The sequence below is a fragment of the Colletotrichum tamarilloi genome, assembly GCF_030869305.1.
Source record: "Colletotrichum tamarilloi strain Tom-12 chromosome Unknown Scaffold_47.1, whole genome shotgun sequence".
Taxonomy (NCBI): Eukaryota; Fungi; Ascomycota; class Sordariomycetes; order Glomerellales; family Glomerellaceae; genus Colletotrichum; species Colletotrichum tamarilloi.
The window spans coordinates 206,642-231,758 of NW_026849430.1; the positions used below are offsets into that span (position 1 = coordinate 206,642).

At 52.4% G+C, this 25,117-nt stretch overlaps 9 protein-coding genes across 9 annotated transcripts; 4 read left to right on the plus strand and 5 right to left on the minus strand.

Moving 5' to 3' along the window:
* Positions 1–477: 477 nt before the first annotated feature.
* Positions 478–5,005, minus strand: CTAM01_10397 (uncharacterized protein; the record flags this gene model as incomplete). Its single annotated transcript, XM_060526412.1, has 5 exons — positions 478–1,255; positions 1,638–1,724; positions 1,803–2,678; positions 3,078–4,662; positions 4,783–5,005. The coding sequence occupies 5 exons, from the start codon at positions 5,003–5,005 to the stop codon at positions 478–480; spliced, it is 3,549 nt and encodes a 1,182-aa protein (XP_060379008.1).
* Positions 5,006–5,993: 988 nt separating this feature from the next.
* CTAM01_10398 (FAD binding domain-containing protein) lies at positions 5,994–7,490 on the plus strand (the record flags this gene model as incomplete). Its single annotated transcript, XM_060526413.1, has 2 exons — positions 5,994–6,065; positions 6,126–7,490. 2 exons carry the CDS (start codon positions 5,994–5,996, stop codon positions 7,488–7,490), a joined length of 1,437 nt encoding a protein of 478 aa, XP_060379009.1.
* Positions 7,491–8,656: 1,166 nt separating this feature from the next.
* Positions 8,657–9,922, plus strand: CTAM01_10399 (uncharacterized protein; the record flags this gene model as incomplete). The annotated part of the gene is made up of 4 exons (XM_060526414.1): positions 8,657–8,764; positions 8,823–9,203; positions 9,261–9,465; positions 9,525–9,922. 4 exons carry the CDS (start codon positions 8,657–8,659, stop codon positions 9,920–9,922), a joined length of 1,092 nt encoding a protein of 363 aa, XP_060379010.1.
* Positions 9,923–10,469: 547 nt separating this feature from the next.
* CTAM01_10400 (NADH:flavin oxidoreductase/NADH oxidase) lies at positions 10,470–11,886 on the minus strand (the record flags this gene model as incomplete). Its single annotated transcript, XM_060526415.1, has 4 exons — positions 10,470–10,848; positions 10,912–11,185; positions 11,243–11,714; positions 11,779–11,886. 4 exons carry the CDS (start codon positions 11,884–11,886, stop codon positions 10,470–10,472), a joined length of 1,233 nt encoding a protein of 410 aa, XP_060379011.1.
* Positions 11,887–13,083: 1,197 nt separating this feature from the next.
* On the minus strand, positions 13,084–14,898 carry CTAM01_10401 (major facilitator superfamily transporter; the record flags this gene model as incomplete). The annotated part of the gene is made up of 3 exons (XM_060526416.1): positions 13,084–13,316; positions 13,379–14,601; positions 14,693–14,898. The coding sequence occupies 3 exons, from the start codon at positions 14,896–14,898 to the stop codon at positions 13,084–13,086; spliced, it is 1,662 nt and encodes a 553-aa protein (XP_060379012.1).
* A 1,324-nt stretch (positions 14,899–16,222) lies between these two features.
* On the minus strand, positions 16,223–18,312 carry CTAM01_10402 (FAD binding domain-containing protein; the record flags this gene model as incomplete). The annotated part of the gene is made up of 3 exons (XM_060526417.1): positions 16,223–16,515; positions 16,628–18,108; positions 18,182–18,312. The coding sequence occupies 3 exons, from the start codon at positions 18,310–18,312 to the stop codon at positions 16,223–16,225; spliced, it is 1,905 nt and encodes a 634-aa protein (XP_060379013.1).
* Positions 18,313–19,073: 761 nt separating this feature from the next.
* Positions 19,074–21,180, plus strand: CTAM01_10403 (amidase; the record flags this gene model as incomplete). Its single annotated transcript, XM_060526418.1, has 7 exons — positions 19,074–19,294; positions 19,399–19,420; positions 19,478–19,485; positions 19,589–19,853; positions 19,938–20,132; positions 20,220–20,579; positions 20,632–21,180. 7 exons carry the CDS (start codon positions 19,074–19,076, stop codon positions 21,178–21,180), a joined length of 1,620 nt encoding a protein of 539 aa, XP_060379014.1.
* Positions 21,181–21,616: 436 nt separating this feature from the next.
* CTAM01_10404 (polysaccharide deacetylase) lies at positions 21,617–22,924 on the minus strand (the record flags this gene model as incomplete). The annotated part of the gene is made up of 6 exons (XM_060526419.1): positions 21,617–21,727; positions 21,789–21,916; positions 21,989–22,041; positions 22,105–22,660; positions 22,746–22,825; positions 22,899–22,924. The coding sequence occupies 6 exons, from the start codon at positions 22,922–22,924 to the stop codon at positions 21,617–21,619; spliced, it is 954 nt and encodes a 317-aa protein (XP_060379015.1).
* Positions 22,925–24,049: 1,125 nt separating this feature from the next.
* CTAM01_10405 (short chain dehydrogenase) lies at positions 24,050–24,869 on the plus strand (the record flags this gene model as incomplete). The annotated part of the gene is made up of 2 exons (XM_060526420.1): positions 24,050–24,759; positions 24,818–24,869. 2 exons carry the CDS (start codon positions 24,050–24,052, stop codon positions 24,867–24,869), a joined length of 762 nt encoding a protein of 253 aa, XP_060379016.1.
* Positions 24,870–25,117: the final 248 nt, after the last annotated feature.

A 25,117-nucleotide genomic window follows, 5' to 3' on the forward strand; every position in this document is an offset into this window, starting at 1 on the left:
AAGAGGTTGGCTGCCTCGATCCCGCGAGGATCGAGGGCTTCCGTATGGGATTGGAACGACAGACGCGACGCGTGGGATGGTGGAAGATCGGGTGGTTGCATGCGCCAGCGCTTTGGAAGAGCTAACCATGCGGGGGTGGAAATTGGGAGGTGTTCGGATTGACGGCCCCTCCGCGAGGCCCTGCTGAGAGCTGCGTCATCAGGGCCCTCGCAGCTGACATAAGCTCATTTCTATTTCATCCCTGCTTCACTCACTCTCTCGCTCACTCACATCGACATCTCACCTCATCGACCATGAAAGTTGCGCTTAAGTCATGCATTTTGAATCATTTATTTGATGAATCCTTGATTTATTGGAACTGATACTCGAAAACTTCCATTCATCTTTCTACCGTGTCACCATCTACACCCACTAGAGCTTACAATCTGAGGCCGCCGCATAGATGAAAAGCCTATTAACAACGTCGATCAACTACGCCTACCAGATTGGCTGCTTCCCACCCTTATCCATGACTCTAGTCTTGCTCGGATACTGGGATACCACGTGGAAGCACCCAACGGAATACACTGTGAGAAAAACCCCAATGATATAGTACAACTGTTGATCGAAGATTTCCGGAATAGTGAGCACAAAGAACCCGAAAGGCGCAAAGGTCCAGATGGTGCCGATAATGTTGACGACGCAGAAACCGAGAGATAGTCCATGCCGGGACCCAGCCCTCAAGTAGTGATGCGTAGGTCCAAGGACGATCAGGACGTTGGTGAAGCAGAACCATTGCATGACGGATCCCTCACCCATGAACTCAATGGCCAGAAGCACGATCGAGTACATGCCCATCTGCAGCGCTAGGGCGTATGTAATGGCTGCCGGCATTGATGGCTGCTTTCCGAGGACATTCCCAAAGCTGGCATCGCGCTCTTTGGTGATGGATCGATGGATAGTCCATACTTCCAGCATCGTCCAGAGGAGGAGCGCTATTGACGTGCCTCTCAGGTACCAGTGCTCCCCGTACTGAGAGGCGGCCTTGCCAAGGGTATAAGACCATGTCGAGTCGTGCGCGAGGTAAAATGAATGCATCCAGAAGGGCATCGGGCCCTTTCCTTCACGTAGGGTGAGCCTGACAACGTAGGTATACTGGAGGTAGCCGATGATGAAGCTGACGGCAGAAGCGATCAAAATTGGAGTATTGTCCAAACGATAGACCTCCGTTATACGCTCATAGTAGTTAATTGCCGTCATGTTGCCGTTAGATCCACTGAGGTAAGGTGATAAATGTAAGTGCAATCTTGCACGGAGTTTAGAAGAGATTCGACGCCGGCAAGCGGATTCAATCCAGCACTGAAAACCGAGTAGAAAGAGATCATCACCAGCAGCATTCTGGCAGAGTCTTCTTATAAGACTTCAGAATCTAGTCTAAGGGAAGGCAATGCCCAGTCCTTCATAGCATGATCTAAGTCAAGGTTTGAAGACATCGGCGCCGAGATTCCAAGTCGAGACAGTCTAAACCAGCGCCAGCGCTATGGCCCCCACCGAAATACCGGCAACCAGGTTCTTGACACGGATGTCCCTGGTTTCTGGGATTCTAAAAATGCAAGTGGGATGTTGATGTCTCCGCTTCATCGGGGTCCAACGCACACCGCTTGAACTCTGACATGAGCATCTCAACATTGTCAGCCAAGCTTCGGCCGAACACATCGCCGCTCAAGCTGACTGTGTAGAATGCACTGGCCAGTGGCCAGAAGATGAAATCAGAAATCACGTAACATTCAAAGCTCATGAAGACCTAGATAACCTCTTCATACTGGTTGATCAGGCGCTGAGGCACAAGACCCCGTAACACCACTACGCCAGCGTGCACAATCCCCCATCTCACCGTCGTCAAAACGTCCGCCATAATCCAAACCAAGCCATTCGTCCTCTTCCGCTCTCTCCGTAGAGCGACCTCGCCCCGTACCGCGCGCTCCGACATGCTCGCAACCAGAGCCTCCATCTCACCTTGCGGATCCCAAATCATCTCGTCGTCCTCAAAGTCATCCTCATCATCAAAGGCGTCAAACGCCCGCCGCGAAGATGCCCCGTACGATCGACTAGGTCGCGCGTGGTGATAGGCCCAGCAGGTCAGCGTCGCCAGGTACAGACACCACGGCACGTGGAAGAGGTTCATGGCCTCCATGCTGTTCAGCGTTCTCTTGGTTTCGACTAGCATTCTCGCCGCGTGCCATGCTGCTTCGGACGCGGATTGCTTGGATTGGTCGGCGTTGGTGTCGGCAGACCCTCCTCGATCTTGTCTTGGGACGAGTGGGTGGTTTTGCTGCTGCTGCTGTGTCTCGCAAGCTGACGCAGCCCATTTCTTCACAACCTGTGCGGATCTGTGGTAGTCTCGTTGCTGTACTGGCCTACCGAGGATGTGACGAGCACCAGCGTATATCTGAACATCCAAGAAGTCCATGTTGAGTAAAGCTTGTGCTGAATGATAGAGAGCCTTGTATGCTGCCGCGAACGACTCGAACTCCACTTTCCGAGTCATATCTTCGTCGCCCTCCTGCCGTTGAACTCCCTGGGCCTGGGAGGCAGATCCCCGTTGTAATTGGGACGCGAAGCTGCCGCAGAATGCATCAAAGTCGTTTTTCCAAGCGTCGTAGGCGGTACTCAGCAATTTGCGCCAACCCATCTCGAAGCTATCTCCGGAGACGACACCCAGAGCCGTCTGATCACGCCGGCCCATGTCCCAAGAAATGGACATCAAGCCATGAAGAACAAGAATCCTCGAGAATCCAGTGAGGCCAGCTGGTCGCGGGGCTGAAGGTGTAAGATAAGATTTCAGAGTGGGCAAGTAGAACAACCTCTGGTCGCTAAGACTTGAGCGCCATGCCGACGCCCATGATGCGGCATCCCGAGCTTCCCATATGCTCTGGCTGCACGGTAGTTCCAGTCGGAGCTCAAAGGCTGACATGCAGAGACTCTGGCAGAAGAGAACTGCGTGCTGAGTATCCCACATAAAACAGAGCAAGGCCAACCTGGGCTTCTGTTAGCCCTCTGCTGACTACAACGAATGCAAAGGGAACGTCAAGACATACCTTTTCTTCTGCTCCGCATCGGCCCACTTCCTCCATGCCTGGTCCAAGATGCCGGCGTTATCTTCGCCCGAGACTGGTGGCGGACCCGGCGGTCGCACAGTCTGGCAATCGGAACGGCGAATGAGATTGATCAGAAGTCCATGGAACAAATGGCTCATGTCGTGTTGTTTCTGACCGGCACGCGACTTGCCAAAGCACTCGACCAGCAGGATTGTCTGCAATGTCCAGAGCTCTGGTCTAGGTGAGAATCCGGCATGGGCAAAGATGCTCGGCCGGATTACATCATGTATGCAAACAGCAAGTTGATGACAGTCTTTGCTCGAGTACGTAGCACCTAACAGCAGGATGGACAACAGTAGCAAAGGTTCGGTATTCCTGCAGTCAAATGTTTCTAGGTGGATGAGTGGGTATGCGGTGTTGAAGCGAGTGAAGAATAGCTCCAGATACGACTTTAGTGAGTCCGCTGATAGTAACGGGTGCTCCCATATTGTGGCGCGTTGGTCAGGCAGGCTGGGCTTGGCGCCGTCAATGACGTTTAACAGCCTCTCTCTCACATCTTCGCCAATAGGAGGGATTGTAAGCGGCTTCCTCAAGGAAGACAGTGGTCTTTCTGGTTCGGTCGGAGTTGGCCGGCTGGGTGCAGGGTAACGCTGCCGAGCTGCTGATGGCGCATCGCTAGGTCTTCGAAACTGCGCGATGTCTGAGCTCCTCTCCCTGGAGTTCCTCATCGCTTGCCGTCTGGCAGCTTCACTAGCGGTTGTTGAGGTGTTGTTTGGTGGATCGGACGACCTCTGTCTCTCCTGATCCTTGCTAGTCATCTCCATGGGCTCTGTCCACAGCTGTGCGCTCTTCATCGACTCTGGTGTGATGGCGACGTTTGCTTGCGATTTAGTTTGGGATTGATTGTTTGCCATGTGAGTTTCAAAGTCTTGAGCTAGATTCGAAGGTCTCGACGCTGCGGTGAGGGCCGAGTTTTCTTGCATGTTGAATAGCCAGTTGTAATCCAGCGCAGTCGTGTATGGCATATTAAAGGAGCTGGCAGTGTCGGGTTGGAAGATCTGATCGTAGTCCAACTGTTCGCTCATGAATGATGTCTCACCCCAGCTACTGGACTGGGTCGTATTGATGTCGAAGTGGCTCTCCGATCCTATAAAATCGGAAAACTGTAAAGAAGGAGGGAACCCCGAGAAGTTGGTGACAGGTTCAGTTGGATTGAAAACGTCTTGACGTCCAATGGAATACTGTTGAGCGTCGCCCTGGCTTCCTGGCCGAAGATCCAAGGTTGAGCGCCTGTGAAACTCTGGTGATATGTTGTCGATGGAGTAGTCTTGGTCTGGCTCAATGTCTAAGCCGGACAGACTGTGATCCCCGTCGTGGGGTTCCGGGTCAGGTGAAGGAACTTGTTGAGCTTGAGGACGCTCTTTTCCTCCCGATGCCCGGCCCCGTCCAGACGGATTCGGGCAGGGCCGCTTTTCTACAACAGACCCGTCCGGGGCCTTCCAAGATCGCTTTCGTGTGTCTAAAACGCCGCAGCCTGGTCCGCCTGCTTCGAGATCTTTTTGGCGGTGACGGTCCATATGCCGTTCTGATTGTAGATGAATATGAAGTCAGCGGGCTATTCGTTTTCGGAAGGCTCGAGATTGAATTACAAACGGTAATAGTTGTCGGCATATTGCTTTACTGTTTCGTCTTTGAATCTACTTACTCAACAGATCAGGTCGCTTGAAGTGGGCATTGCATAAATCGCAGCTCAACCCGCCAGGCATATGGTTGAGAGCATGACGTTGCATATGCTCAGCCCGAGTGAAGCGTCTGTTGCACCCAGGGTGCGTGCAAGAAAAGGTCTTGTCTTCGCCCATCAAGCCTTCTGAGCTCTCTGAGCGACGATGGTTCTCACCAGCACCAGCCATGGCGTAGGAGTCGTTCATAGTTTCACCGCCGAGTTGCAAATTACACCAATCCACTTCCGAGAAAGGAACCTATGTCAGTCGACCCCTGGTACAGCGAAGGAAAGAAAATTTCGATAACTCGGGTCTTAGGAAGAGACTTGGAAAGACTGGCAAAGTTGGCAGAGTGAAACCACGGTTCAGGTGTCTCGCTCGCTTCGATAGGAGCTCATAGATGGGGGAATGGGGATGGACATAGCATCCGAATGTGCCGTCCCACTTCTCCGCATTTCCTCCGGCTTTGAAGAGTAACGATACCCGGCTTCCTAGGCCGAGTAGAATCTCCATACTAGGAAGTATGAGAAATCTCCGATTTGTTCATCGCACAACATCCCGGCACTAGGTCTAGGTGTTGCCCCTCCCCCACTCTCGAAGACTCCCGCCACCACTGATAAGCATCGTCTCTGGCCTCGCAATCCGTATCCGACAACACCAACATAAGTCCGAGGAGATAAGAGTGGGGTACAGGCGACTTCGGCGTGCTGGTAATATGCTCCAACTGCGGGCGTATCTTATCTAGCTACTCTAGATATGCGACACATGTAGATACGAATCGAACTTTACGTAGGACAATTGATGTTCGCGGAGTTGCATATCCGGAGAGAGGAGATGTATCAATTATGGCGATCGCGTTGAGTGCACCGAGTAAAGCCGGCAGTGGCCGTGAACTACGCCGCTAACGACAGTGAACGGATGATGCGGCCATTCCACTCTTCGAGAACGCTGTGGCATACATTTGTAAGAGCTAAGATAGTATCTAGCAGCCATACAGCTGGATTATTGTATACAAATTTGCCAGTGTACCAACAACATCTAACATAACACAGTCAACATCAGATGACAGGAAGTTGCATAAGGCCTATGAGTATATGCACTAAAGAATTAGTTGTCTCCTTCAAGACAGCATAGAACAGCATAACATTTGCGACCCCAAGAGTAGACCGGAGCTGTGCAACCAGACACCAGCATCATGTCGCCGTCGACTTCGAGGAGTTATTTGATTCAAGAAAAGCAACAGCGCGATGCGAGTACTAGGCTTCACGTGAGTCTTCATCTACCACACGGTCAATGAAAGTCGCCGAACTAATTTCTCCTATGCTAGGTGATAATTGTGGGAGCGGGTCTAGGTGGCCTAGGCGCCGCCATCTCGACGCTGCTGGCTGGACACGATGTCACGGTTCTAGAGGCCGCCTCAAATATCGGCGAGGTCGGTGCGGGCATCCAAGTCCTCCCGAACGCCGCCCGCGTCCTATTCTCCTGGGGCTTGGAGGAGAAGCTGGAAAAGTACGCCACAAAGCCCCAGAAATGCAACTTCATCGGCTGGAAAGGCAACTTCCTGTCCGAAATGGATTATCACCAGTACGCCGCGGCGGCGGGAGATTTCCCCTTCTGGGATTTTCATCGCTCCGACCTGCATCGGTGTCTGCTCGAGCGCGCAGTAGAGCTTGGCGCGAAGCTCGAGACGAATGCAAAGGTCGATACTTTTACAATCTCACCGGATGACACGACGGCTACGGTGTACCTCGTTGGCGGACGCAGCCTGACGTGCGACCTTCTCGTTGGCGCGGACGGCATCAACTCCAAGCTGAGGGAGGAGTTCCTATGCAAGCCTGATCCACCTCAGCTGACAGGGGACCTGGCATATCGACTGCTTTTGAACACGGCCGACATGCTCAAGGACCCCGAATTGAGGCACTTTGTGGAGAACCCCCAAGTCAACTACTGGGTTGGACCGGACAAGCACGCGGTGAACTATGTTCTCAAGGGCGGTCAGCTCTTCAACATGGTGTTGCTGGTGCCGGACGACATGCCCGTCGACGGCGGCAACACCCTGCAGGGAAACATTGAGGAGATGCGGGGCCATTTTGCAGGCTGGGATCCCCGCATCGGCAAGATGCTCCAGATGTGCGATGAGGTTCTCAAATGGAGACTGTGCATCCGGCCAGGCCTGGAACCAACGTGGTCCCATCCGTCTGGCGCCTTCACGATGCTCGGAGACGCCGTGCACGCGACGCTGCCTTACCTGGCCAGCGGGGCGGGTATGGCGCTCGAGGACGGAGGGGTTCTGGGTCTCTGCCTCGCTCGACTGACCGACACTTCAGCCGCATCAAAGCGACAGGCCCTAAAGGTCTACGAGGACTGCCGACGGGAGCGGACGGAGAGGGTCGTCCGCCGCGGAACATACAACCAGTGGATCTATCACCTCCACGACGGGCCAGAGCAGGTTGAGCGAGACGCGAAGTTCGAGGAGTTTGAGGAGATGGACGCGAAGTGGCTGAGCGGGGATTCAGCCGTGTTACCCGCATCTCAGGAGACAGGAGATGACCCCTTTCCGTGGAGGTATCATGGCGTAGGGAGGTGGTTATTGACATACGACATGTGGAAGGATATCGAATCGAAATGGCCCTCCGACTCGGCCGGCACATCGGCAAAAGGAGGAAACCCAACCCCTCGGGCAAGTTTGTAGAGCATAAGCTTATTAACCTGTAAAAAAGAAAGTACAAACTTTGAATAATACGAGAGCCTTAAGCCGTTGTGGCCTGTTAATTCCCGGCTGGATCGGGCCCTTGTAGGTTAGCTGCGATCCTAATTATGCAAAAGGAGGAATAGTAAACAATAGTCGCAAAGCCTGCCTTACCGTTTCCCCTGCTCCTTTGTTTTTGGTTCGATAGCCTGGCGGCTAGGCTTTAACCAAGATGGAAAACCTCCGGCGGGGGGGTTATGGAAGCTAGACAGTTTTGGGCAATGTTATTAACCACATCAATCACCAGCACACTCGCGAGAACGTCAAAACGGTATCGCCCTGCGTGAGGGCGTGCAGGTATTGGCAGTCCCGAGGATTTGGTTCGTTACCAAGGATACAAACAACTCAACCCAGCCAGCTGGGCCAGCTGAAGCAGCTGAGCGTTATATTGACTCTAGCACAGTGGAGAAGGATGCCGTATTTCGTCCAATAATGGCTTAAGATGTCTTGGACTGAGAGAGATTAAGCAACACCGACCACGTCTTACCGTCCCCAGGCCGCGTTTCCCATCCCATGTCCATGTCTGAGGGGTAATATCCTCGGAGCCCTCGAGGACTTCAACACCACCAGAATGGAAGAGCCGCGTACGAAAATAAGGTCGACTAAGGAAGAAGCTAAGAAGAAAAGGGGAACGAAATCCGGAGGGCTGGTAAGCGCGCCGCCTAGCGAGCCGGCGCCTGAAACCAACTAACATAGGCCGGCGCACGGTGCCTGGCAGTCCTGTCCAGAGGAAAACTTGGGAACATCAACATGCGAGTGGCACTCACGATAGTACGAGGAAGCTGAACGACAGCTCGCCTAATCAGCGCTTGGTCAAGCTTTCTAGCATGGAATAGGGTGACGAGGAGTCCAGAACCATGGGCTCGCCCACATGGAGGCTTGCCCACGAGGCAGATTCACGGCGGCCGCTTGTTGTCATTTTGCTGAATCGTGAGTAAAAGCATCCTGAATACATAAGTCTGCGATCTTCCTCCCCATCTCCCGATTCAGATCTTCTTATCCATCCTCATCATCTCAGAAGCTCCCGAACATCCTCAGCTTCCTCAACCGGGTCATCAATACTCTCTTCAGTCTCGCCACGTGCTCTAGACACCTGCCATTACTTCAAGATGCGTTCCGCTATCCTCGTCGCCGCCATCTCTGGCCTTGCTGCCGCCGGCCCTGTCGCTCCCCGTGACACTACTGCCCAGAACGGTATTGATCTGAGTGCTTTCGATGTGAGTCCACACTGCCGGTGAAGCTTCTTTTCTCGCTTCAAGCTGACCCCCAGTACAGGCTGAGCCTGTTCCTACCAAGGTTGGCCCCGCTGTCGGTGCCACCGTCGAGACTCCCACCTACGACCCGGCGGTCGCCAAGGCTGAGGCCTCAAAGGATGCCGCGGCCAACCCCATTGCCGTCTCCAACTCCACCCTGGCCGCCCGTACGGTTACTCCCGCCGGCTGCGGAGCTAAGCAGCCCGACGGCTACGGACCCGTGTCCAGCCCGGATGACTATGCCACCTTCATGAGCGACCCTCAGTTCACTACCATTGCCACCAATGCTCAGGTGCCTGCCGGTTACAGCCTGTCGTTCTCCAACAAGCAGGGCGCCACGGAGTGCAATACCTACTTGGGTCTCTACACCATGAAGACCTTTGACACTATCAAGTGTCAGCAGGTAAAGACAACTTCACCCAGAACAAACATCAAGGAAGCAATATCTAACCGTCAATAGTACTGCGATGCCGCTCCTGCATGCTACGGTATCAACGTCTACATGGAGAGAGACCCCAAGTGGGATCCTACCGATGCGTGCCCCAACCCTGCCAGCATCACCAACTACAAGTGCACCCTCTGGGGTTCCGCCGTCACCGCGGAGACCGCCACCAATGTTGGACAGTGGAGAAACCAGTTCCACGTCGGTGTGACTGGATCGAACGGTACGCAATCCTGATCTTTCCCATGCCAGCTATCGAGAGGGCTAACTGACTCCAAACAGGATACTCCAAGCTTGCGCCTCCCCCTTCTTACCCCGACTTCACCGGTCCTACTGCCTTCGGCGGCGCCACCCAGGCTCCCAAGTCATACATGGGATCCAAGTACTACCCCGGTGTCTACAACCCTGAGCAGTGCGCCGTCGCCTGCAAGGCCAACACCAAGTACGACCACGACCACCCCAGAGCTGACGGCACCTACGATGCCTGCAACTTCTTCAACGCCTACGTCCTCAGCAAGAACAATGTTCCCCAGGGAACTTACTGCTCCCTGTACACCCAGTCCTGGGACAAGTCCTACAGCACCAACGTCGGACAGTGGAGAGGCAGCGACTACTACTCCGTCTCCTCCAGCTACGGATATACTCTTACTGTCCAGGACCCCGGCGTGATCGCTGTTTAAAGGGTCGGTCTTTTCGATGAGCGTCCTACGCTTCTCGAGGCTCTAATCACTTTTTATACTTTCAATGCTTATGAGACCATTGAAAAGTTGGACAGGTCTTGTGTGGCGATGCATAGATTGATCACAGACCGATACGATTGCAAGAATAATGAGGCGGAATGCAGAGTGCATTACATACCTAGTCTATAATTAGTAACGGTAGTAAATATTGATGATAATTGCATATTACAAACTCTCAAAATGACGTTGTAGGCCTTCCCAGAAAGTTTCCAGTATTAGTGATTATGCTTTCGGTCTCCATCCAGCATTGTTCCAGAACTCGGAAGAGACGACATGGAAAGGAAGTCGGCAAACACCAAATAAAAGGGCAGGTGGCGTGACTATTCACTGCTCCCTTGTTCCCACGTTACGCAAATCGAACATCCAAATTCCCTAGGTCTTCTGCCTCATTCGACGTCGTGAAATCTTTTCCATTCATAATGATGCTGGGATTGAGACTGCACATGCCACCTCTAGCAATGATCATTACATGTAGGCTCTAATGGGTCTAAGCATTCGCTGTAACCTCCGCATTATCAACCTTATAAAACTCATAGTCATTGTATCCCTTTTCCGGAGGCTCCGCCCCGTAAAAGGTCGTCCTGTCGTATGGGTTCAACTCCCATCCGTTCTTCAACCGCTCCACAAGATCAGGGTTGGCAATGAAATATCTGCCAAATACAATCGCATCCGCCTCGCCGCTCTTCAACTTCGTAACAGCATTGTCGCGGTTGAAGTTGCCAGCGGCGAAGAAGTGGACGCCTGCTGGCTTGAGAATGTCCCTGAATTGCGTCAGATTGTTCGTCTGTGTCGCCTCGGACTTGGTTCCAGACAGCGAGGCAAGCTTTTGTTCCTCATCAAGGACTTCGTCAAAGCGAGGCTCGATCCTAAATCGAATCATCAGTAGCTGTCCTCTTTTGGAGTGGTTACTTATAAGCAGATAGTCTTACATGTGCACATAGGCGGGCCTCTCAGTCTCTGACATCTCTGCCATCTTTTGGCTAATGAATGACCAGTGCTTGTTGGGGTTGCTGTCTCTTGTGCCTTGGAAGTAGTTGTACGGCGAAAGGCGGACGCCGACCTTCTCGGGACCAATGGCGGCACTGACGGCCGACAACACTTCGAAAAGGAATCTTGAGCGATTCTCTATCGATCCACCGTACTCGTCTGTGCGAGTGTTGATGTTGTCGTGGAGGAATTGTTCAAGCAGGTATCCATTAGCCCCTATCTTGATGTCAGCTTATTCGTAGCAAGCATTCAATGCGCGCGACATATTCTTACCATGAATCTCAACGCCATCAAAACCAGCAACCTCAACCGCGCGCTTAGAAGCCGCAGCCCACTCTGCAGTCAAGCCGTGGATCTCCTCTATGGTCATAGGCCTGGGAGGACCATCTTTGCACGCAGTTCCATCAAGGTAGTTCCCATCCATTGGCTGGGTTCCCGAAGAGATAGGCGTCTCACCTCCACGCATTCCACCAGAAGAGGCTCTGCCAGTGTGCCAAAGCTGAACAAAAATGAACCCGCCCTTGGCATGGACGGCATCAGTGACCTTGCGCCATCCTTGCAGCTGAGAGTCGGTGAAGACGCCTGCGACACCGGGGTAGGCGCTGGCATTGAGGCAGATGTCGGTGGCCTCTGTGATTTGGAGACCCCCGGCGCTGGCTCGCTCGCCGTAGTACTTTGCTACACGGGCCCCTGGGACATGAACACCGCGAGACTCGAACTCACTTCTCATGCGAGTTGTGGGTGCCTATCAAGTATGTTAGCACTACATCATCGCCATCGCCATGTTGTGGGTAGCTTGCTGGACTTACTTGCACGATGCGATGCTTGAGGCTGATGCCACCCAACTTCAGTGGGCTGAACAGCACTGTATCCTTCAGAGCGGCAAAGGCCGGGGGAGGAGTGGTTGCTTTGGGCATGGTGTGAAGCTCTTCGGGAAATATGGTCGAGACCTAGTATTGGATTGGTGTCTTGATAGGAAGGGGGCTTGCTGAGGTCTGTTGAGCACTAAGAGGCCCATTGAGCGTCGTTGAATGTGGCAGGTTATGAACATGTCATCTGAAGCCCGGAACCACATTTGCAAAGCCACTGTTCAGTGACCCTAAGGGTACACGCTGGCGTGTTAGTCGTGATCGCCATGTTGATGCATCGTTGCTAGTGCCTCGAGATGCCCCCCATTCCAGTGCAAGAGTGGAGAGTGGGGGGGGCTTCCTGGGTTGGGTTGTGGTGAGTGGGATATCTCGGAAGTGGGGGTGCACTTACACCGAACCCGTCCAGTCGGCAACCTTGACTTGCCGTATCTATCCGTATCTGTATGGTATTCTAAAGAGCATAGCCATCAGTCCACTTCTAATCATCGGTGGTGTTAACCCCCCCCGGTGTGTTACATTCGGCAAACCATGGTTTAGTGCAGTCTAGGCACGGGGAACTCGGGAGTACGGGAGACCGCGCCTTTCCCCCCACATGTTCGCAGATAGACATGGGGAAAGCTCTCATGGGGCTGTCATCTCATAGGAGCAAGGGAGACGATAACAAACATCTTCAAGTCATCGTTTTGGTAACAGATTGATGTGAATCGGGTTCGGGAGAAGCAACTTTGATGGGAGAACACCAACGACTGGACTGATATTGGTAAGCAGTTCAAGCATGGCGAACTTGTAAGATGAATGTGGTCTAGGTGGGCTGGTTCATTTTGCCTGGGAATTGCATGATGCTTTCGTCTGACACAATTCCATCTGGCACAATTCCATCATCTCTACAGTGCATCAACTCTTGAAGGCCGTGATGATTTTGAGGACTCTGCGTGCGTACGAAATTGAAGGATAGTCTACGTCGTAGTTGTGGAATTTCAACTCTACAATTTCCTGCATAAAATACCCCCTAAGACGGGCAGTTGTGGCAAATCTAGCCCAAGCTGCCCCAGCACCTGGACCTTGATTGATATAGAAACACTTGTGCGCTTCGGCGTGGTATCAGAGTTGTAGAAAAATTCAGAAATTGCATCGCTTTTTGATTATAGGTCCGGCGAAGAAATTAACGTTTTCATTATCGTGTAGCTCTGCATTAAGTCTTCTAGCCAGCTGCTGAGTTCAAAATTTGCAGGTTGGTCACAACATCTAGAGAGAAGCGTGCCCATGGGTCTCGTAAGGCAATCCGATGCAAAACAAGCCCACCACAATCCATAAAGCAGCACTGGCATAGATAGGCACAACAGTGTATCCCGCATACGTCGACACAAACGAAGCCGCAAGGCCACCGACGCGAAGAAGAGTAGCGGCAATGCCCGTGCCTGTTCCGCGAACTGGGCCAGGGAAAGACTCGGGCGTGAAGGCATACATGACGGCGTACTCTGCGAATATTGGTTAGCAATTGCACTTGTATAATCAGAAAATGACTTGGGGACCAACTTACCAAAGTTTCCAAGAATTCCGGTTGCGCATTGGAATCCGATATCAGCCGCTTCCGTGCCCACTGCCGTGTAAGCGAACAAGAAAACTCCTGTCAAGACCGCAGATGCAGCCATCATCCAGCGGCGGCCAAAGCGTGTCTCAACGCAGAAGCCGGCCGCGATGGGTCCAAGAACACCGGCCGCAGAAACAATGCAGTAAATCATGTAGGTGTGGTTCAGCGAGGTATTTGCAGAGTATGTAGACTTGGTCGCGAGGTATGACGGGATGAAGGCGAAGTAGAGCGGGTACGCCACACCGACGGTCAGCCAGATGAGGAACGTGACGGACGTGTGCTGCGCCATCTTGCGACCGGCAAACAGTTTCTTGTAGTTGTCGGCGTTGTAGTCCCTGAAGCTTTCCTTGAGGATCTCCATGTGGGATAGCTTGGAGCCTCGAGGCGCCATGTCGGGGTCGACCGCCGCGGCGGCGGGGGCAACGCTGCCTGCGTCTGACTCTGAAATACCGGCGCATTGTCTGTCGATGGCTTGCAGCATTTCGAGGGTGAGGGTTTCCGGTCGCTTGTTGTAGCGCGCAATGTAATTTACGGCTTCGACGGCCTCGGCATCGCGACCCTTGGAGATGAGGAATTTGGGCGATTCGGGAATCTTGAAGGCTACGATGCGGATCAGACCAAAGGCAATGGCGATACCACCGAGAGTGATCATGAGGTAACGCCAGCCCATGTTGTCTTGCATGCGGCAAGGAGCTTCCGTAGAGTCGCAGGCAAAGTTGGCCAAGAAAACCCACGCCAGGAGCGACACGATAACCTGTCCCAAATTCCACCATCCAGACAAGCTTACGAGCAGCCACTGATGGGTCTGGGGAACAAACTCCAGAAACACGACGCTGTCCACGGGTACGTTACCGCCCGCCGCCGTACCGATAATGGCCCAGATGATGCAGAAACCCGTAAAGTTTTGAACGCCGGCCACAGCGCACGCAAAGACGCCGCCGTAGAGGATCGTGGCGTTGAAGGCGGGCTTGCGACCGATGAGATCGGCGGTGGTGCCCCAAAAGGAGGCGCCGACGATCAGCCCGACGTAGTACGCTACGGAGCTGAAGCTCAATTTCGCAATGTCGGTGAACTCGTTGCCGATCGGTGGCCGGATTGCTGTGATTCCCTGGGACCAAAAGTTGTCGACAATCCAGCCGAAGCCGTTGACGACGAAGAGGATCCATTGGAATCTGAGAAGGAGGGGGGAAACGGTCAGCTTTTCTTCCATCTTGCGCCGGTAGTACGAAGCCAGAAAGCGAGGGAGAGGAATATCAAACATACTTTCCCATGCCAATCTCGCCCAAGTGCTTCGCGATTAGCTCCGACTTGAGACGATAGTTCTCGTTCACGGCGCCCGTGTAAAAATCACGGAGGACCGAGTCGCCGACGGAACTTGCATCTCCCTGGATAACGGACCCGGAGGCCGTCTGCCTCAAGCTCGGCTCTGTCGCATCCTTTGTGACACTCTTCTCGCTCGGAGCAGACATGATGAAAATAGCCTGGTCGATTCGCAAGGGGGAACAGGAAGAATGACTGAGGGAAAGAAAGTGAAGACGATAAACAGCTTCTGACTTGGGCCCTTTTCTCTCACGAAAGAAAAACGAAGAAACCTGGGGCCTGACTTTTTTCGGATCCTCGAATGAGGTGAGCCTTGTAGGGCGCCTGGTCCCTCAGCTTTATTCAATCCAGGAACACCAAGGGACGAGCTCTCTACCTGACATGAGAGGGCCAATCTTGCAAGGTACCGGCAGCCAAGGTCGCAAGGTCGAATGGATATCAGCCAACACGTTGTACTTGCTCACACTCCACAGCTGGCATAATGAGCGTCCCCGTACATGTAGCGCCAGGGGTATCTTTCTCTGGGGTGAAGGACAAATCAAGGGTCCTGATTTCCCACCGGGGAGACACTGTCTCTCACCTCAGCCTCAAAATGGGGATATGGAGATGATTGCCGTGCTATCACTCGTCCGCGGCCGGTACGAAGTAAGGGTATCTATCTAAAGGTGCCGCATGGGCGTGGGCTCTCTATCTCTGCCCTTTCACCCGTCACCGACGGTGTGTGTATCGCCCCAATCCGAAGAGCTCTATTCGTCTATTTCCTTAAGGGACGAGAAAGAGAGGCTTGTACCAGGGATTTATCCCAGAGATTACGGGTCCCCACCCCCACTTTGGCATGCACGGGCTGTTCCAAACCTGACATTGACTCCATTCCGGCTAGGATGTCTGACATGGCGCTCTGCCAATCAACACTACCACGCACCGCGTCAAGGCCGCGTTTAGAGTTCAGAAAACAAGGAAAAACGATTCGACAAACCCTCCCGCACTGCATAGCGTGCGAGTGATGATTTCATAGATGCGGGTTGGCTGTGGTCCGGAGATGGGCACGCAATTCTGAAGAAACCCATATTAAAATGTCTGCAGAGGAAATTTCTGCAAAATCGAGGGACTAATGACATAAGAGAAAACAACATGAGACTTTGTCAATTGCGTCTATTTCGTTTTGAGGCCAGAATAAACGATGTACTTTCTAGTAATAGCCGCAAAGACGACTCATGCTTGTTGAGCTAACATAACAGTCTACATAGGTCTCGGGCTATGTCTCGCCCGAATTACATGTAGCTCACTATCAGTCTGATATTCCAAAGTACATACGTCACATATGTACGCCCAGCCCTCTCAACGGAGTAACTAACTCAGATCGACCGGTCTCACTGTAGGACCAGCTGATGCTACATGTACATACATACTGCTTCTCGTTTGCCCACACCGCTCTGCCCTGAAGTCGCACCGCATGAAGCGCGATTTAATACACTACATGTCCGGCGCTTGTAAAAAACCGCCAAAGTAGTCATCCAGCCATTGCGCCGCCATCTCACCGTTGCCGCTTTCGCTTGCCTGCCAGCGGCCGATGGTACCCACGTAGCCGTCCGGGCGGACGACGATAAGGGAAGCTTCGTCCGTTGCGAGACCACCAAGCCACTTGTCTGTACAGGAGCGTCCTTGTGTATCCAGAGGTGCTACATCGTCGAGATAGACGGTCCAGGCACTCTGTGAGAACACGGGAGGAAGCGAAGAGATTTCAAAGTTCTCCTTTTCCGTAGATGCTGGAACACAGAGTCAGCAGCGACACTTCATTGGCTAGGGGGAGGGCGCGGAGCTTCCTCCGACGTGGAGAACTGGATAAATAGTACGAAAAGAGGAGCGCGATCAACTTACTGACGAGCGCAAATGTGCATAATTGACTGACAGATGTATATCTCTCAGGGCGTACATGAATATCGTCCGTCCGACTGGCGCGTGGCTTCACCTTGTACGACTGCGCTGCTGCTGCGGAAAGTCTCGACACCAATGAAGACGCAGATGCTACGCCGGTGCTGAAGTCACGCAGAAAAGAGACACCCGCAGCGCCAGAGACGTCGTCCAAGACTGCGTAGATGCGGAACTGACCCAAGACCGGAATATCGAGCTGCACGTCGATAGGGCAAGCATCGATATATCGGGTAGCCTTTGCAGGCGGGAGGTTGCATCCCGGCTTCGCGGCGCCTTGAACGCCGTCATCCCGACCCTGGTTGAGCTCGTTCTCGCCATACTCGACCCCGACGCCAGAAATGAAGCGCGTGTTTGTCTTGAAGTTATCTGCCAGCCGCTTCGCGTCGCCGCGAGCGATCTCGTTGGCGTGCTCAAAGTCGAAGTTGATGAGATCGTGCGCAATCTTCTTGCGCTCGTGCTCATAGGTCGCAAGCAACACGTCGCCCTTTGCGAGCCCGCGCAGAGCGAGGTTGAGTTTCCACCCGAGGTTCCAGGTGTCGTGGATGCTTGTGTTCATGCCCTGCGCTGCCTTGGGACTGTGCGTGTGGCTGGCGTCGCCGGCGATGAAGGCGCGCTGGGCCGGGTCGGAGAAGCGGGCGGCCACGCGCTGGGCGACTTGATAATTGCCAAACCACTCTACAGAGCGCCATTTGACGCTGTAGGGTGATAGGATAAGGCGGGCTTGTTCCATAACGTATTCTTCTCCTAGGTCTTTTGAGGATGTTGACGATTTCATTTCGACGTAGAAGCGCGTCATATTGCGTTCGCGGGGAATGATGAGGATGGAACCGTACTTCTCAGAGAAGACTACCGTCTTGCTCCAGAGGTCGGGGAAGTCTGTCTCCAGTTCGCCATCGAGGACGCCCCATACCGAAGCATGCGGTGAACCTTGGGCGAATGTGTCGGGGATGCTCTTTCGAACGAGAGATCGCGCGCCGTCACATCCCACCAGAAACTCCGAGTTGATGGATGTCTTTCCTTCCCCTTGCCGATCGCATTCAATGCTCAATGAGCCATCGTCCAAAGTGCTGTAGGCCTGGAAGCTGTGACTACGTTTCACTTCGACACCGCTCTTGCGAAGGTCATCGATGAAGACACCTTCAATCATGCCCTGGTGACATAATAAGATGTAGGGTTGCAAAAGATCCACGACAGAGGGAGGGTAGTGGATCGAGCGACTCAACCGGTGCAGGTCAGAATCGCTCGAGCTCTGCCACATACAAATGTCATGGACCTTAACACCGGTGCGGAATAGCTCGTCGCCGAGGCGCAGCATCTGCAGCGTCTCAATCGACTTTGGCTGAATTCCATCGGCGCGGCCTACTGTAGTCTGATCCGGCCTTTCGTCAATGACTTGGACCTTTTGACCGAATCTTGCCATGAGAGACCTGTGTTGGCATGTTAGGACGGAGGAGCTGGCCGGGTGTGCGGGGCGGATGTCGGAGGGAGTGGGGCACAAACCCGAGCATTAGGCCGGCTGGTCCGGCTCCGACGACGCAGACGTCGGACCTGAATGCGTGCCCATTTTGGTGCGAGCCGTTTGTATGGCCATTGGTTTGTGAGCTCACAGGAGTTGATGAGCTTGTTGTCATGTTTGCTGTGATTGCTGACCCGAAGTCGTTGTGTAGCTGTAGTGTCTATGGACGTCTTTGAAGAACGGGACGTTTTCTTGTGTAGATATGGTTGGAGCGTGTATGATGCTCTCACTACCAATATGATTGTTCGTCTGAACCAAATGAGACTGTATAAAGGTACTCAGTCTTGCCTTATCCTCGCCTGAAAAACGAATCGTCTCATCATCTAGGGTGGTTCGATGTTCGGCCGATGTCGATGCAAATTAACATCCCCCATCATTCAATACAGAGGAGGCCAACTTTTTCCTAACTGCTGACTGATGAACAAACATAGCACTATTAGCCCCAATTTCACCCACTCTCCTAGCTATGGCTTCATGTTCCTATCGGAACCCCTCTCCATCCCCCACTTACGAACGTATGTGTTCGCCGCACAAGCCAAGTCGCGGGGTCAGGGGAGGAATCCGCGGGGAAACATACCAAAGCAATGGCGGGCTATCCAACATGTGAAGCTCCACTGATAAGCCCAAGTGGCCGATGGAGACATCCCGAGCGAGGGCGGAGTCGGACGACGATTCCGCCAATCAAGTGGCTTATGCTCCAAAGATCGGCATCCCGAATACCGTCGGCAAGCCGGGCCCGCTTCGGCCTAGCGTTTGGGAACATCGTGACAACAGCTTTGCGGTGTTTCTGTGACTCGGCCATTGATTGAAGATACTGAGAGACATACCGCGAAGACAAGAACATAGTCCAAGGAATCTTGGAACAAGGCACAAACAATGACGCAAATCACGATCCCTGATCCGGCACAAGTATGGCAAGGTGTCGTATCTAAGAAGAGACAGCTCCGGGCTGAAGCTATCTCAGCATCCATTGGAGGCTCGACAAAAAGTCCTAAAGAGCTTGAGATCACGGCTATAGCTGAAGCCTCCCAACTTGTCTCGGAAATCTCACGTGGTGAGTTGACGAGCGAAGACATTGTGAAGGCCTACATTCGGAAGTACGTGGATAAACAACCAACACGCGCCCGCAATTGCAAAGCCTCTTCCCTTTCTGTATATCTAACGTGGAAATTGATACTGATGAGTCTTCAAATATTAACAGGGCTTCTGAGGTGCACAACAAGGTATGGCTCTCATCGGAAAGTGACGAACTCTTCGCTAACTCAAGCTTGTCTTAAAAGACGAACTGGTACGTTTCGAAATTTTTGAACTTGGGCGAACCTTTTGCTTAGGCAGATATGGTACGCCTTTTTGCTCAAGATTTCGCTAATATCTGTTGCACGTCAATGTAGTCTAACGGAAATTGTGTTTGATGATGCCCTGAAGCGGGCTAAGGAGTTGGACACTTACTTCATCGAACACGGGAAGACCGTTGGGCCCTTGCATGGTGTGCCAGTCACTCTCAAGGACCAATTTAATGTCAAAGGATATGACACAACTCTCGGCTACGTAGGGCGGTCCTTCAAACCTGCTGCAGACGATGCCGTTGTCGTAAAGATGCTTCAATCGCTGGGCGCTGTCGTCGTTGCTAAAACAAATTTGCCACAGAGCATCATGGTAAGTAGTTGGACATGTCCTTACTCTCCCTTACTACGAGTGTTCCTACTTTGGTAAGATGAAACGAGGCTTACATTGTAAAAGTGGTGTGAGACCGACAACCCTCTTTGGGGCCTGACCACCAACCCCAGGAGCAGGGACTATACCCCGGGTGGATCAACCGGCGGCGAGGCAGCCTTGCTTGCTTCCGGTGCAAGCATGCTTGGTTGGGGGACTGATATTGGAGGAAGCATTCGTATTCCGTCTCACATGATGGGAACTTACGGCTTCAAGCCTAGCGTGAGTCTTATTACTAGCAACTTCGGAACTCACTTGGCTCCACGTGAGAATTGACCAAGTATGGAGCCTCACTGACATCCTATTCAGAGCGGACGCCTACCCTATCGCGGAGTTCCAGTATCAACCGAAGGGCAAGAACATGTGCCTTCGTCAATAGGTCCCATGGCCCGCAGTCTGTCGACAATCCGCCTCGCCATGGAGCAGCTCATTAACGCCAAGCCCTGGGAGCTAGACGCTCGCTACGCACCGGTTCCGTGGCGTGAGGACTTATACAAGGAGACTTCCTCTAGGCCCTTGACTATTGGAGTCCTCTATGATGACAATGTTGTCCAACCTCACCCGCCATTGACGCGTGTTCTCCGTTCTGCTGTAGAGCGCCTGCAGGCAGCGGGCCACGAGGTCTTGGAATGGAATGCAAGCTTGCACGAAGACTGCATCAGAACGATGGTAAGTTAAATAAGTCTGTATTTGAGCGACGGTGACTGACTGTCCTTATAAGGACCTTTTCTACACGGTTGACGGCGGCGAAGATATTCGGAAAGACGTCTTGGCTGGTGGAGAGCCCTTCATCCCCCACGTTGAGAAGCTTCTCAACCGCGGAAAGGCAATTTCAGTGTACGACTACTGGCAGCTTAACAGGCGCAAGTGGGATTTGCAGCAAGCATACCTGGAAAAGTGGCAATCCATTCGCTCGCCTAAGACTGGCCGCATGGTTGATATCCTACTGCTGCCACCTATGCCTCATTCAGCTGTACCGCATGGGGGTTGTCGATGGGTAGGATACACCAAGGTGTGGAATTTCCTCGATTACCCTGCCCTAGTCATTCCTGGAGGCCAGGTGAGTCGGGAAGACATTGATCAGCCGTGGGCGGAGGAAGCGAGGGGAGTTGAGAACGAATGGAACAGGAAGTTGTGGGATGATAACAAGGAGACAATGGCTTCTCTTAGTTTGCCTGTGGGACTTCAGATTGTTGGCCGCAAGCTGGAGGAGGAGATGGTGCTTGCGGCTGGGAAGATCATCGATGGCATCCTCAAGCATAAGAGCTAGAGTGCATATTGATATCAAAGTAGGAACTTCAAGGTTGATCGTGATTCAGAAATTCTGCTTGTTTGAATAGAGTGATACTTAGTAGGGGAATCTTAAATCTCAATGCGCACATGTTCTAGACTCATGTAGCTAGTTTAACCGACAGAACATCGCCATGGGCACATGCAACGAATAATCATACATCGGCGCGATAATTTGTGCTTTAGTTTCAGCTGAGCCTTCCTTGTGCTATAACAGGTACCTGCCCGGTAACTAGTCCATCTGAAGAGTCAATAATTTGGATAGTGGTCAAACCAGTGCGCTGGCGCCAGCAAAGTGACTCGACGCTTCCAATCAAAGGTCATTAGGAATCTTGTCACATTGCGTATCATCCTCGAAGGAGCAGTTCGGTAATAATTCAATATTTAAAACTTGGTATTCATGAGGCTACGTCAATCTATGATTGTGTCTTCTTCCATTCCTCGTACTTCTTCATAACCTCTTCCTGGCTGGCAGGCATCAAGCCACCTTCAGGCGCAGGGTTCTTGGACTTGAAATAGTCGCTCATCTATTGACACATGAGCATCAGCATACACTCTTACACATCAAAGAGTGGGGGTGGAACTTACCTCTCCCATGGTCACCCACTCAACGCCTTCGTGCTTGTTAATGTGCTCAATGATCCGCTCGTGCATGAGTAGCACGTGGGGCCGACCCGAAACATCGGGATGGATGGTCATTGGGAAGATGAACTCATCTTCGAAAACAAGGATCAGTTCACGAAGACTTATTCGTCAAACAGGAAGGGGGGGGGGGTCCCTCAACTTACCATATTCTCGGTAAAAGTAGTCGAAGTGGTCTCGCCAGATGTCTTCAACATCCCTGTTGGAGGGCAAGATCAGCCAGTGCCCTCATAATGCACATGGATGTAACTCAAAGACTTACCTCGGGTTCACCCAACCGTGTGAGTTTGCGGAGTTCTTCATGAACATCATCGGGGGAAGGTCATCAATGTACCATGATCCGGGAATCTCGACCAACCCCGTCTCTTTGCCCTTTACCAAAGGCTTCATCCATTCCTCTGCCTTTTTGGTATAATCAATCTTGGTCCAGCTGTCACCAGTCCTCAACCAATATGCTTGGCAGTCGTGGTGCGACATGGAGTGATCATACTCGATACCGTAGCTCAGCATCAGCTCAGTACCTTCTTCGCTCGTCTCCCACCACGGGGCAACGCTGCCCTTGGGCGGCTTGCCGCAAAACTCTGTGAGCATCTTCCACGTTTTGTCCAGAACGTCGCGCTGCTGCTCTAGCGTCATGTCGACAGGGTTCTCATGGCTGTATCCGTGCAGGCCGATCTCGTGGCCTGCATCCCGCACCATGGCGCATTCTTCTGGGAACGTCTCTAAGGAGTGGCCAGGAATGAACCAAGACGCTTTGATGTTGTACTTTTCAAACAGCTTCAGGAGTCGACGTGTACCAATGGTTCCAGCCCATAGACCTGTTCAAGCGCCGCAAGGTCAGCGGTGTACGCCCCAACTGGTGGTGAGACTTGACGACGAAGACCCTCCATGAGTGCAACTAACCTCGACTGATGTCACTAGTACTGTCTTCACCACCATATGACCCGAGCCAGCCGGCAACGGCGTCGATATCTACACCGTAGCTACGGTAACGGCCAGGTTAGTACGCATGCATACGTGACAGCACTACCGTGTCTTGCTCGAGGGACCACTCACCAAACGAGAACCTTCTTCTTTCCCATTGTAAGTACTGATAAAAGATTGTCTTGGGGTATGATTGATTAAGTGGAAGTGGTGAATTTGTCTCTGTGTATAACCTAAACACTCTGTACCTGAAGGTAGACTTTATGCTAAGAGCTTCCTTAGTCTGTATCACTCCAGCTATCCCATGAAGCACCACCTGTCATTACTTTGATATCCAGACCAACTCGGAGGCACCAAAGCTCAAGCTCGTGGAAGCTTCCCCGCAGGCAGAAAACGTCTCCACAATGACTTGCCAGTTCGCCGTCGATTCAACTGCATCTACGCTTATCGACGCGGCATCATGTAAAGTCTCCCCATTCTTGATCTTCAATATGTGTCCTGCAGCTTCTAGACGTACGAATGCACCCACCAGTTGATCCTCTAATTGGATCCTGTCCTGGTTACACTGCTTAAGCATCTTTGGCTGTCGGTCATTCCACTTCTGCATTATCGTTGTTCTACTGACCGACCCCGCCCCCACTTCCACCCTTGACTTCCCCATTTTCCACTTTTGAATGTTCCCATTCTTTAGACCCAAGCAGCTTTTCGTATCTTGCAGCAAAGATAAGCGAGAGATGGCCGACTGCTTTCGATAGCCCCGCATACTCCAGAAAGGAGACCAAGGAACTCAAGATTGCGAGCATAATTTGACTCATGGAGAGTGAAGATTGGCGTTGTTACAATGCAGCGACATTTGAAGCGCAGGATGGGGTTCGGCGGCAACCCCTTGCGAGCGTTTACGTACCTGCACCGATGCTAGGCGCTAGAATGGGGGTTGAATTGGCGATCGGGTTGAACACTCGGCAAACTAACAGTGCAGTGATAGTTGTGGAACGGGAACAACCGCCATCTTAAGTAATTCGCTGATAGTGTCACCAGAAAGGCACTGAAGCCATGAACGTTCCAAGCTCGTTGCAAGTTTAGTTGTCAATATCGATACGCGATCTCATCTCACGCACACCGAGGCCCTATTCCGACTTTGGGAACATTACTGGAATCCTTACAAACCCCCAATCTTCTTTGCTCATTGAAACTTGCATGAGCCGTAAAGCCATCCGTTAGTATTGAAATGTCCAAGGTATGTCAAAAACTCAGTACCATCTCGAGCTAGTCAATATTGATGAATGAAGTTTTCGCTTAAAGGCCGGGTTGCTGTAGTCACTGGCGGTGGCCGAGGTTGTGGCTTGGCATTCGCCCAAGGTCTCGCCGAGGCTGGGGCAGACGTTGCCATTTTTGATCTGATAGACCCGGATCCATCTGCCTTTGAGGAACTGTCTTCTACAAACGGGGTGAAAGCAAAAGCATATGTCGTCGATGTAACATCGATCTCCAGCTTGGAAAAGGCCTTTGCCGCTGTGGCAGCCGACTTCGATGGCAAGCTCGACATCTTCGTCGCTTGCGCCGGTGTGAACAAGAACGTTGAGTTTCTGGATACTGAAGTGGCAGACTTTGACAGGCTGTATGGGGTCAACTGCAAGGGCCTCTACTTTTCAGCCAAGATGGCCGCGAAGGCAATGATTGCCAACGGCACTAAGTGCGGAAGCATAATCTTTGTTGCAAGTATCGCATCGTACATGGCCATTCGCTCCCAACGATCCACTGCGTATTGCGGTACAAAGGGAGCAGTACGAGCGATGGTCGCTCCAATTGCTGCCGAGCTGAACAAGTACGGGATCCGGGTCAACTCCATCTCACCTGGCTATGTGCGAACAGAAATGACGGCTCCCTTTCCTGATCTACTTGAGGGGTGGAAGGACGAGATTATGAACGGCAGGGTAGCGGAGCCTGACGATATCAAGGGTGCCTGTGTTTTCTTAGCGAGCGATGCCAGCAAGTAAGTTGAACCTTTGATGAACACTCATCTACAACTGAAGTTGCTAACACTCGGAAAGATACTGCCAGGGAAGCGATATCTTGGTTGATGGTGGCGTGACCAAGTGGTAGATAGACTTTTCTCAGCTTAATTCGAACCTGAAGACAAGTTCCTCTTTCTACGAATTCGGGTGATTTACATTGCCCAGTACCTAAGCAGTGCCATGACAATTGAGCCATTCAGTTACAACCTTGCACGTGAACAATATGCGAAATCATAACGAAGTCATCGACGATACCGAATTGGGCGCAGATGTATTGTTTGGACATTTATTGCCTCTTTGAGACGTCTGTAATGCAGTTCCATCACTGTCACTACA